Source organism: Macadamia integrifolia, chromosome 14 (genome assembly GCF_013358625.1).
Source record: "Macadamia integrifolia cultivar HAES 741 chromosome 14, SCU_Mint_v3, whole genome shotgun sequence".
Lineage (NCBI taxonomy): Eukaryota > Viridiplantae > Streptophyta > Magnoliopsida > Proteales > Proteaceae > Macadamia > Macadamia integrifolia.
This window is the reverse complement of record NC_056570.1, coordinates 8,436,901-8,448,767: the sequence shown is the minus strand read 5'-3', so window position 1 is coordinate 8,448,767 and position 11,867 is coordinate 8,436,901. Positions and strand designations below refer to the sequence as shown.

At 36.9% G+C, this 11,867-nt stretch overlaps 1 protein-coding gene across 3 annotated transcripts; it reads left to right on the top strand.

Moving 5' to 3' along the window:
• The first annotated feature begins 3,351 nt into the window (after nucleotides 1-3,351).
• On the top strand, nucleotides 3,352-11,030 carry LOC122060858 (polynucleotide 3'-phosphatase ZDP). 3 transcript variants are annotated; one of them, XM_042623951.1, is made up of 12 exons: nucleotides 3,352-3,886; nucleotides 3,980-4,012; nucleotides 4,112-4,159; nucleotides 4,247-4,294; nucleotides 4,997-5,068; nucleotides 5,223-5,279; nucleotides 5,736-5,812; nucleotides 6,620-6,701; nucleotides 6,879-6,995; nucleotides 8,517-8,644; nucleotides 8,855-8,924; nucleotides 10,689-11,030. In XM_042623951.1, the coding sequence occupies exons 1-12, from the start codon at nucleotides 3,668-3,670 to the stop codon at nucleotides 10,734-10,736; spliced, it is 999 nt and encodes a 332-aa protein (XP_042479885.1). In that variant the 5' UTR covers nucleotides 3,352-3,667; the 3' UTR covers nucleotides 10,737-11,030. The 3 variants fall into 3 exon arrangements, with proteins under 3 accessions (XP_042479885.1, XP_042479884.1, XP_042479883.1); XM_042623950.1 differs by having other exon boundaries at nucleotides 3,980-4,030; XM_042623949.1 differs by having other exon boundaries at nucleotides 3,980-4,036.
• The last annotated feature ends 837 nt before the right edge of the window (nucleotides 11,031-11,867 follow it).

Below are 11,867 nucleotides of genomic sequence, written 5' to 3'. Positions count from 1 at the left end.
AAGTCATTAGATAATGCATTAAAGATCAAATTTTTGTATTGGTAATCCGCTTGAATCCAAGCCACCCTTTTACCCTCCTTTACAGGATCATTGCTTTTTTCGGCATGGGTTCAATCAAGGCAAATACCATCCCAATTTGGACTAATGTAAACAACATCATTTACCTCCATCGTTTAAAGTTTTGACCTCCAAACTGCTCAATTTTTTCAAATTCAGTAATAAACTTTATCTTGCCCAAATTCAGGATACGATCAGTTACCGACAGGATAACATTGGTGGGAATTGAATCAATGGTAGAGAAATGAGGAATCCCCTAACCATTGTGGCTAACATGAACCCCGCCTCCTTGATTGTTGATTGTTCCTTCAACATTGATGTTTGAAGGATCTCCTTCGTTGATAGTTCCATCTACGACATTGTTGTTCGAAGCATCACCTATGATAGTGATTGAAAGACCATCATTGTTGTTGGAGTCATCACCTTTGTTGAGGCTTGCATCACCAAGATCAATCATGTGATCTTACAATGTTCAATTACCTTAAACCTGTTGGATAATTGTATTACAATTTCTTACAAAATACAAATTACAATACAAAGCTTTTGCAGTAGAAACTATGTTGTTGTAGTGTTGATCCTTAGCTGAAATGAGATAAAGAAATACTTGAAATAGATGTTGAACCACCACCACAGTAACTGAAGAAGCTTCGAACAGAATAGAGGTTGAGTCATACTTGCAGTTCTGCCTTTAAAGTAATTAATGCCCTCTACTACCAAGAGTTGTTCTGCACCTCTACCTCCAAGATAAAATAACCTCTCAATAGAAGATGAGGCAGTTCTTTTAGTCCCTTCTAGAAGCAAAAAGCTACAGCACAGCAGCCCCCCTCTAACCTTAGACAAGACTTAGAGAAAATGGAAGGAAGAGAAAGACTTGTATGATTGCAACAAGTAGAAATTGATGAAATGTCAATGTGTGAATGCGTATTTTTGTAAGGTATTTGGTTGGGCTTATATAGACCCAAAACCAACCCTTGCACCTTCTTGGATTCCCCAAGAGTAACCTCCAACTAATGGCAAGTTAATTGGAGAATAATGCCAAATAAACATGAATTGAGAATTAATTCAATTTAATCTCAATCAATTCTTTAGCCCACCTCCCCACTCGTAATAGTGACCATGAATGGACTTTAGGGCACTCATATAATGACATTGACCATTTACCTCCATTTGGCAATAACCTATAGTATGAATTAAGAATTAATTTCATAAATGAAATTAATCCCAATCAATTCTTTTTGCCCACCTCTCCACTCATTATAATGACCATGAATGGATTTTAGGGCTCTCATAGAGTGTTATTGGCCATTTTTCTCCACCTTGACCCCAAGGGTCCCACACCATAACAAGACAATCAAAACACATAAAAGAAATACGTTATTTTGAAACTTAAATATAATAAACTAGATATAAAATCTAACACTTGTTCCCGTCCTTCATGATATCTGCCAGTATGCTGCCTCTTTTATTTGCTGTAAATTTTCTTATGTTTTAAGGGACGTCAGTGGTGTTGCACACTCCCTTGCCCAGAGGGCCTTGTCTTTGCCAAGATAAATAGTTTGGCCACCATCTACTCGTTGGCTTTATGATTTGTGTATCTTTGAAGCCATGTGTTCCTTTGGCATCATCAATAAAGATTCATTTACCAAAAAAAAAAAAAAAAAGAATCCACTACCTAGCATATTGGCTTGAAGCTTCTACTCGAAGAGTAGGCATCAAGAGGTTAGTGGATCCTGTCACATAGGTGTGAGTGTATATTTAGGGTATCTCCCCTTTTTCTCTATCATAAAGTTGGCAAGGGACCTTCGCCTCAGGAAGCGTGTGGTTCTCAGTTCGACTCCTCTTACCTCTTTGGAAAGGGACCATCGATTCACATTGGGTGTTTAGTGGTCTTTACTACTTTCAATGAAAATTGAATGGCTCAAATTCAGTCCCGGTATGACCCGATTCATGAGATTGTATGGTCAGTATGGGTCCATAGGACTAGTCAGGCCAAAGGCTTGGATATTCATCGTTAACAAAAAAAAAAAAAAAAAAAAAGATATCCACCGCCCCTATAGTGTGGGAGGAGAGAGATAGGCTTATGGAACGGTAGTGTATGCTACAATCCTAAACAAGAGCTACTTCTCATAAAATAAATGAAGAAAATAAAATTTGGCCAAAGGGGTCTCAATTTTGAAGTTTGACCTTGGTTTGTATACTTTCTTTTCTAAAGAGGAGATTTTATTCTTTGGATTTATTTTAATAAAAAAATGCATTCAAGGATATATAGTCCACTTTGCTATTTTTGTTCTTGTTTTTTAAATGTTTTTCCTTGCGTTTGATATTATTTATGGACCTTGTTTCTATTTGAACCATGGCAGGGCCACGAGTCATTTATGATTTTTCATGGCTTAAAATTGTTTTTCGCCATTTTTTAGTTGAACTTTTAATGAGAACATGTTATAATGTTATTTTTTTTAGGTTAAAATTGTAAATTGCCATAGGTAACAGATGTATTACAGCTTTATAAATTGTTCCCTTATACGTTGAAAGCTCTCTCTCTCTCTCTCTCTTAGGGTTTTGATTTGTGAAATTGATAATTTTCTTCTGCAGACTCTTATTCAAAATTTTAATCAACCACAAGCCTTATAAGTTTTGGGTATCTCTCTCTCTCTCTCTCTCTCTCTCTCTCTCTCTCTCTCTCTTATTTTCTATTTATTTTTTGAGTAAATTACATGGCCCTCCCAACCCAAGGGGGTAGCATAGTTGGTGAGCAATGAACTTGGTACGAGCCATAACCTCGGACGTTCTAAGTTCGACTCTTACTAGGCACACCTTGGACTACTCACACAGGGTACTTTAATGCTATTCACTACTTTTAGTGAAAGTTGAATGGTTCCCATTCAACCCCGGTATGATCCGGTCTATGAGGTTGTGGAATTAGTATGAGCCTGCGGGACTAGTCAGGCCAAAGGCTTGGATATCCGTCATTAACAAAAATATATATATATACATGGCCCCCCTGGACTATGGCCATGTTACAAACCTTATAAGTTTTGGGTAAATACCTTATCCACAAATATTATGTTTTCACAACCCTAATCTCTTTTCAATTTGGGAGAAAATGGTTTGAGAAGATCATAGGGCTTAAAATAGATATTTAATTTGTGGTTGAATTACAAGAAAGTTAAAATCGCCTTTTACAATTCAAAATTAACACCACACTAACTAACAGCGTCATCTTGACAAGGGGATGTAATAAGAGCCAAAAAAATAAAAGGGAAGGGGATGTAAATTAATTTATTTTTTTAACACAGAGGAAGTGAAAAACAGACTGAAAACCCCTCAAATTTAGTCATATTTACGTGACGCATGAAACCGATGAACGAAGGATGGCGGGAAGAGAATTCCTGAAAGTTGTCAGTTGAGCACCTGTCTCAGTTCTTCGACGAAGAGCAATTCCTTACCATCGTCGTCATTCTATGCTGAATTTCTCAAATATTTCTCTGATATCACAAAACCCTACCATTCCCATTCCCATTCCCAAAGCTGTTATTCCTCCGAATTCATAGTGGCTTCTCGTCAATTAATTCTGGAGCGCATATCCTTCTCCTGCCTCGGAAGACCTCTTATGGCTGCTTCGAGGATCGTCGCCGAGTACGCCAAGTCCAATCGATCTACTTGCAAGGAATGCTCCAAGAACATCGATGGGGGTGCTCTGAGGTTAGGTTTGGTGAGCAAAGATCCACGAGGGTACGAAATAAAGAAATGGCATCACTTGAGCTGTTTCCCAACCGATTCTCAGCAATTGTTTTCTGCAGAGAAGATACAGGGTTTTTCGACATTGAAGGTAGGTGCGGATATGCGATGATGGTTCTTTTTTGGCTTGAAATTTTTTTTTTTTTGACTTATTTCGTTTCCATTTCTTTTGTGCTTCTTATAGATTAGCGACCAGGAATCATTGAAGAAATTGGAGGTTGGACGCCATAAACAAGTGAAGGTGGTTTAAATTGATTTCCGATACTTAAGTGATTGACTTATGCGAAGAACATGATTGGCGCTATTCATGTTACAGGATTCTGAAGGGTGCAAAGGAAATAAGAGGACTCATAAGGAATCAGACGTAAGCAAATTCTAGTTGATTGATATTAACAGACCTTGTTGTAATAATCTTTTTCTATTGTTTGTTGTCATATTTTATGCATTCCAGGTTGCTGAGATTGCTGAACTCGATGAAAAGAATTCAAAGAAGTTGAAGGTAGTGAATTTCTCCTCGAGTAGTTCAATGATGTTTTTATGAAACTTCAAGAGATGGATTTGAAATTCATTGTGTTTTCAATAATTTGCTAGGTCAGCATTGAGTTGATCAGTCCTGTTTTACTATTACTACTGTTGGAAAGGGCTTCTTACTGGGTTGCTTAAATAAACGTTTCTAAATGGTCACCCATTTCAGCCACATTGAAGCCTGATCATCGCCATTCTGAATGTTGTATAGATGAGTGGCCCAATTGATCTTGTCGCAGGCTGACTTTTATAGTCTAATTCAACAGTATGAACCATCATATGTTGTTCTTTATTCACATTGTTTTATTTGCTGTAATCCAAAATTGTTCAAAATGTTGACATTCTTCTGGCCACTTGGAGATTCCTTTTGGGATGAAATTTACCACATAAGTCAAGGATGAGTGGATGGCATGAATGACATGTCCACATTTAATGCCAACAAATTGTCCTATAGCAGACTCATAACCCTCTTCAATATCAACCACCGTGCCATTGTTATTCTCTTTGATAATGGGGGTTATTGATCTGTTTTGAAATCTGAATATCAGTAATGCAATCGCATTTTGGTTCACTGGTGTATTATATATACTCTATATTTTGTATTTACACAATGATAGTTATTGTTGCACTTTTGCAAAATCTAGCTGATGAGGTTTTTGTTTAAAATTGCTTGCAGTTGTCTACATCCAGCAATGAAGCTGTGCAGGAGACAGCTTTCTCTATTTCAGATGTGAAGACTAAGTACAAGGTCTGCTCTATCCTTCTTGTTTTCTCATGTCATATAGTCTTATTGTTTTCTTTCTTGGTGTAAATTGAATAAATTATTCAAATCTCTACTTTTTCATATACATGTTTTTTCTGCATGTGATCAAGTTTTCTGTACATCTTAATTCTTGATCCAGGATGCTACATTATTACCAAAATGGAAGGCTTTCCAAACAATCATATTTCTTGAACGGGTGAGATATTGATCCCATTTATTGAATACTTTCATAGATGACTTCAACAGTTGATCCATGAGGTTTTCAATTGTTATTTGCGAACTCCATTTTTTTCCTCCTTTTTTTCTCTGGAGGATTTGTTGTTTTCTGATTATAGGGTTTTCAGGTATTTAGTTTAAATTTTCGTTTAAAAAAAAAAAAATCATTTAATTTTCCATTCCCCCCCCCCCCCACCTCCAAATATACTTGAGCTGTTTCATCTTCCTCTGGATCTTCCTATTTTGGATTGTTACTGAAATTCCTAATTGTTAGTGGCACTACTTTTACTGAAATTCCAGTTCATCTTCATTAGTGGCTCCACCTTTACTGTTGATGCTACTCTCTCTCTCGTCCTTTTTCATGTATTCATGGGTGTTTGGGAATAACATGAGAGTTATATCACTTATTATGTTCTCTGTTTACTTATGTGTATAGGATGATGGTCTTCATGATTCAAGTAAAATTGCTGCTTTTGATTTTGATGGGTGTCTCGCCAATACTTCTGTGAAAAGGTACTCAGGATTTGACCATATCCAAATGCAACTGTTCAGATGTCCATTGGCTTATTTGTTTGTTGCATTGTTTAGAAAAGCACTACTATCTTAGTTATTTTGCATAAAAGTTATATATGAACTAGAAGTGAATGGTCAGATAAACTTGCAATTGTGTGTCACTTGTGGATTAGTGATAGAACAACAAGGTCATGTGGTGTTTGCCTTGGCACCTTCAAAAGATTAAGATGCTGAGGTATCCTGTTTAATGGTTGCCTGGAAGTGCTACCAAACTCCATCTGGCTTGAAATTTGAATCTCGATTTCCCTGTACAAAATATTTAGATGCTGTTCTATGATATGCTTGAGAACTTTGGAAAAATTAAGATACTAGTATCCTGTTTGATCATGCCCTTGAAGGGCTTGCCGATTTTTAATTGATCTGAAATCTGACTCACTTCCCTTTTTCCCCTCGTATTTCAGTTCTAACCTAATTCCTTGCTTTGCTGGAACTCCAGCTGATTCCTCAAAGATCCTATTTCACACTAAAACTGTACCACCACCACCACCACATTCATGAATGGGGCTTGCTATCTGGATCTTGATTATTCTAAGTATTTTATGATATTAGTCATTAGTTGTCTTGCAAACTATTTTGGTGCTGGCACATGGACATTTCCTTTCATTTACCTGACCAGACCTTTATCTCGTTTGATGGTTGCACTACTTTTTGGGATTTTCACTTTTCCCCCACCCCCTCCTTTTAGACGTCGCATCATGAAATTAAATGGATTGTTGATCTATCTGATATTACTTCTTAAACCCTCAGAACTGGCCCGGATGAATGGAAACTTATGTATCCTTCAATACCAGAAAAGCTGCAGAATTTGTACAAGGATGACTACAAGCTGGTTGGTTCCTTCCCCTTAAGATTCTTGAATCCTGGCTGTTAAAATAGTAGTGAATAAAGTGAAATGTTACCTTCAGAAGTTGACTGGTTTTGTGACTTTTTTCTTAGTTTTTGCTTGGTTAATTAATCAAATTTTTCTGTTTGTAAAATATTGAATTTTTAGTTTCATCCTCATTAGGTTATCTTTACCAATGAATCTAACATCGAGCGCTGGAAGAATAAGAGACAGGTAGCAGTTGACTCTAAGCTTGGACGGCTCCACAATTTCATTGAGCTTGTCAAAGTCCCAATTCAGGTGTACTCTCAATTCTTTGAGGTTTTTTGTTTTTTGTTTTTTTTTTTTAATTACTTTCTGTGACCTTTCATGACACATCAAGCTTTAACCTTTTTTTTTTTTCCCTTTATGGTTTAATTGGTCGGTTGGATGATTATACATTTACCTTCTTATAGTAGTAATATAGATTAGGTCATTCCGGTCCTGGACGGTGAGTGTTTTGCTTCTGTACACATATTTATGTATGTGCTTATTATTGAGGGACCACCTCATACTTTAGGCCAGATATAGAATCAGTTGGACAGTTGGAATCATCTTGATTCTTTTCAAGCACAAAATACAAAAAATACCCTTGTCCTAAAATGAAAGGAATTAATAAACTGAATCAACACTCAAGTGACAAAGATAAAATAGGTTCCTTCTTTAGTTTTTATCCTCCCCGATCGCATATATTTGGGATGCTTCAACATAAACCCAATAAGAAACCCAGCCTTTCTGCTTGGTTGTCTTGGTAGGATTACTTGAGTTTTTTTGCATTGCATCAAAGATTTGCTGTGGTGCATCTAGGATGTGCTCCACTTATTATAACAACAACAAAAACAAAGCCTTATCCCAACTTAATGAGGTCAGCTACAAGGATCCAAGCTAGGACAAAGAAAAGGAAAAGTAAAAGTGAAAGGAAATAAAATTTATGGACCTATCTGTTGGATTTTAGGTAGAGTAGTATATTTTGCAGTCCATAGTTGGCTTCTACCTACGGTCCTACACTTCACTTACCATGTAACTTGTTGCACAAACTGAATCTTCTTCCCTTGTTAATGGATATGGGTAAACTTTTAGTCAGACATTCAAATATTCACAAGCTGTGTGCATGCAATTTTGAGCATCTTCTGGATAGTGGAAAATGAGCAGGAAAATCAGGAGTATACTGAAGTATCGCATCATAATTACTTGAATTTGGAGCATAACCAACATATTTTCACTTTTTAAAGGTGGATCTTCTCTATTGACCAAATGTAAAATTGGATAGTGTTAAGATACCAAAGAATCTCATCAGAGTTACCACAATAAGAGCATTACTGATTAACTGTTAGATTAGCTCTCTTCAAAAGTGATTCTCCTCAAGTGGCCAAATGCCCAATAGAATATTATTAAGTGTTGCTTCTAGCCTCCCAAGAAGAACCTGCCTTCAAGTATCCCACACTAGCAATACTTTAAATTACATTCTCTCCAGATATCCTTTGTAGTTCAGTCATTTGCAAGTTGAAGTCCATGATTCATGGATTTAATTCCCACACAGAAAATCCATTAATATTGTGAAACACTTGGGGAAGCGACAAATGGATCCTCTCATTATATTGGATCATTCTCCTGTATCCGGATCTACTGTTTGCTGCAGAGCCATCAATATTGGTATCAATACCCATTAAGCAAGTTTGCCAAATATAAGTGATTCTTCTCTTTAATCCTTAACTTCTCCCCGGTTTGTAATCTCTCTGGGAGCTAGTGTAATGAGTTTATTCTTTTAACGTCTGAATGCAGGTTTTTGTAGCTTGTGGATTGGGAAAAACTACTGGTCAAACAGAAGATCCCTTTCGCAAGCCAAAAACTGGAATGTGGAGAATTATGGAGCAACATTTCAACTCTGGCATCCCAATTGATATGGATAAGTATTATTCTATTCTGTCTTCATTTCTCCTGTTATTCTGTTTTTCTTATTGCTTCTATCTCTTCATTATTTCCTTTTAAGACATATAATTACCTGTAAATTGTTAAAAAAAAAGAAGTATCTGAGACTATCACATCTAATTGCATGTATCTTTAACTTGTTACCATTTTATGGAAAACCCAGTTTGATATAATTCTTCCTGCATTTTTAGATCCTTCTATGTCGGTGATGCAGCTGGAAGAAAAAATGATCACAGTGATGCAGATACTAAATTTGCTCAGGTAATGGTATGGTAGTTTCATTTTCTTTTTTGCAGTGGTCATAACTTTTAGTTGCATTTGCAGTTATGGTTTTCTCTAAATGCTTGAACTTATTCTCCTGCTTGATGATGTGGTTTTCTATAAGATCAAATGAAAGAAATATATAACAGAAGCACCCATAACCCATTGGCACAATGGTTGGTGTGCTTCTGCTTTAGTAAATGGTTACGGAGTTCAATTTTGATTTTTGTCAAAGCAAAAATGGATAACTGAACTGGCCAGTTCTCTGAAAATTTTCTTTCCCACCCCCCCCCCCAAAAAAAAAAAAATGGGGTTTGATTCCAGTTTTGGCTTTCAGGTAGTTCATTGCTCGGGCCAAACAAAAAAGAGTTTCCGGTTTGACCCCCAGTCCATTCCCTTGAATTGAAAAACTAGGTTGAGACTTAGGGTGGTTAGGATTATTAAAAGTATTGATTTTAGAGATTTATACTGTAAAATATAGATGGTTGTGCTTGCACTGTTAGGCATACTGGTAGACAAGCAACCAAATGCGGCTCCTTTTGGCTGCAGATTCTATTTGGGTGAGGAGCACTTACCTTTTCTCCATTTAAGATTATGTATCATGATGTCTGCTTCTTGGCTTCAGTTAAGAGTAAGAATTAGTTTAATCTACTTTTCTGCCTTTTTGCTTTCTGGGGTACTCTAATTGCTTGTGCAGAAATTAGCATACGTGGATTACATTAGCCATGTGGGACCAATAGTTGTTGCCAGATATTATGTAGGTAGTTGATAGGTTACCCAGCTCAACCCAACTAACGGATTGGCTACACCAATGTGCAGTACACCTCACATGAAGATGCCAGCATACTTCACTGGTAAAGTTTGAAGGAGTTGTACACCCCCAGAACTGGGGCCAAAATCCCCTCTTCATCTCTAATACGTCAACAACCAACCATTGACCACAGCCTTAGCCGACTGTAGAGTGAAAAGTAAAAGGAAGATACTAACTGACCCAAAGTAGTTAGGACGAGGCTTACTTTGTTGGAGTTGATTTGACTACCATTTCTGCAGATATTGTCAAAATTACCTATAGTTAAGGCACATATTTCATCCTGATTGGTGCCACGTTGTAAAATGTAACTGCTTATGCCATGCTACTCTGAAATATCTGCTGCTCGTGTGCTGCATTGCTGCTGTATGTAAGATGATCTTCTTGCAAAGAGTTAGTGACAATTGTTCTTTACTAGCCCATTCTAACTGGAGGTAGATGTCTTCTCTTCCACATTTTCTTAAGAATTATTACTTCATTACAACTGGGGTTGTTTTAAGAGGTATTTTCTTGGTTTCTTGTATTTAGTGAGGAAATTTTAGAAACTACTCCATTATAGTCGAGTGGATTGGGTCTCTATCACCAATTATTGGGATGGGACCCAAAGTCCCCATTTCCCTTAACATCTACCCCAAAAGGGGAGGGGGGAGGGGGGAGGGGGGAGGGGGGAGGGAAGAAAATCAAGAAGAGGCTACTGAATGACAGAGAGGTCTATTGGACCTTGAAGGACGAAATCTGTCATATTTTGTCCATCATTATTGCACCGTTGCATGAACTGTTTATATCTCTGTTTCCTTTCATCATCTCATTACCCAAAATATGCGGAATTGCAGTTTTATGCTTCTCGTTTAAATTTGGTACAATTAGAACTTCAGCTTCCTTCTGTAACAGGGCTTAAGATTTTGCTTTATCTTAATTGGCTCTGCTAATATCTCCTACTTTCTTCCTTATTGTAGGCACTTGGATTAAAGTTCTATGTACCCGAGGACTATTTTGGTGCATAGTTGACTTGCTGGCAGTTGGCTCCAGACAAAATCTCACCCCATAATGGCTGCCTTTTAGATTTTCAACTATTAGTATTGGTGCTGCCTCGTGTAAGGACCTACACGTCAAGTCTTAGGATGCTTGTCCCTGCATGTAAATCTCCGAGCTGGTTAAGCTAGCTGATTTACTTGAGGATAAATTTATTGATGTCAATCTGATTAAGAAATGTTCCTTTTCCTCAAATGAACTTAATGCCCGTGATTGCCCTGAGATTTCAATTCCTGTGGTAATAAACTCTCTGATTTCCTACTCAATAACCTTTATTCGTTCCTCCCGGTGGTGATAGAAGTTGCTTGCGACTAAGGGTGTCAATCGGTCCGGAACCAGGTATTCGGTCTGGTTTTGGTTTCGGTTCAAAGGAGTGTTAGTGTGATCCAGAATCAGACCAAGTCCCATCTTGGTTCTGAAAATTGGTACTCGTACCTGACCTATTCGGTTTCGGTCCAGTTCTGGTTCCTATTTGGATTTTGTATTTGGTTCTTATTTGCTTATAATATCCAATTTCAAATTCGATTTTGTTGCTATTCTGAAGACAAAATATAAATGTTTATTCACTACGTTATTGGTCTTCCCCAACAAAAGAATAAAAAAAAAAAAATCATGAGCTATCGATCATCTATTGAACTTCAAATATCGTTAATTTCACTATTTTAAAACACGATATGCAGCGAAGAGAAAGAACAGAATACTTTAAATTTGAAGAGTTACAATTAAGTAGATTGTTTAACTCACGATTAATGAGTCCCAATGCAACAAAAACTTAAAAAAAAAAGAGGGTTTTAGAGTTGGATTATAATTGAAACTCTATAAGATGATTTATCATTTAGATGATTGAATATATCGGGTTTTCAGATAAATAACAGTTAAAGAGGAAAAAGTAAACATTAAGTTATCCGGTCTGGTTTTGGTTAGAACCGTCGATTCTTGGCATAAATCTAGATCCAGACCTAACCGAATTATAAATACTTATTTCAGATCCAAGATTTAACCATATTATAATGGGTTGGATTTGATTCAGGGTATTCGATCCAGATCTGGATTCGATTTTCGATTTTGGTTCTGATTTGACACCCTTAATTGCGACTTCAACA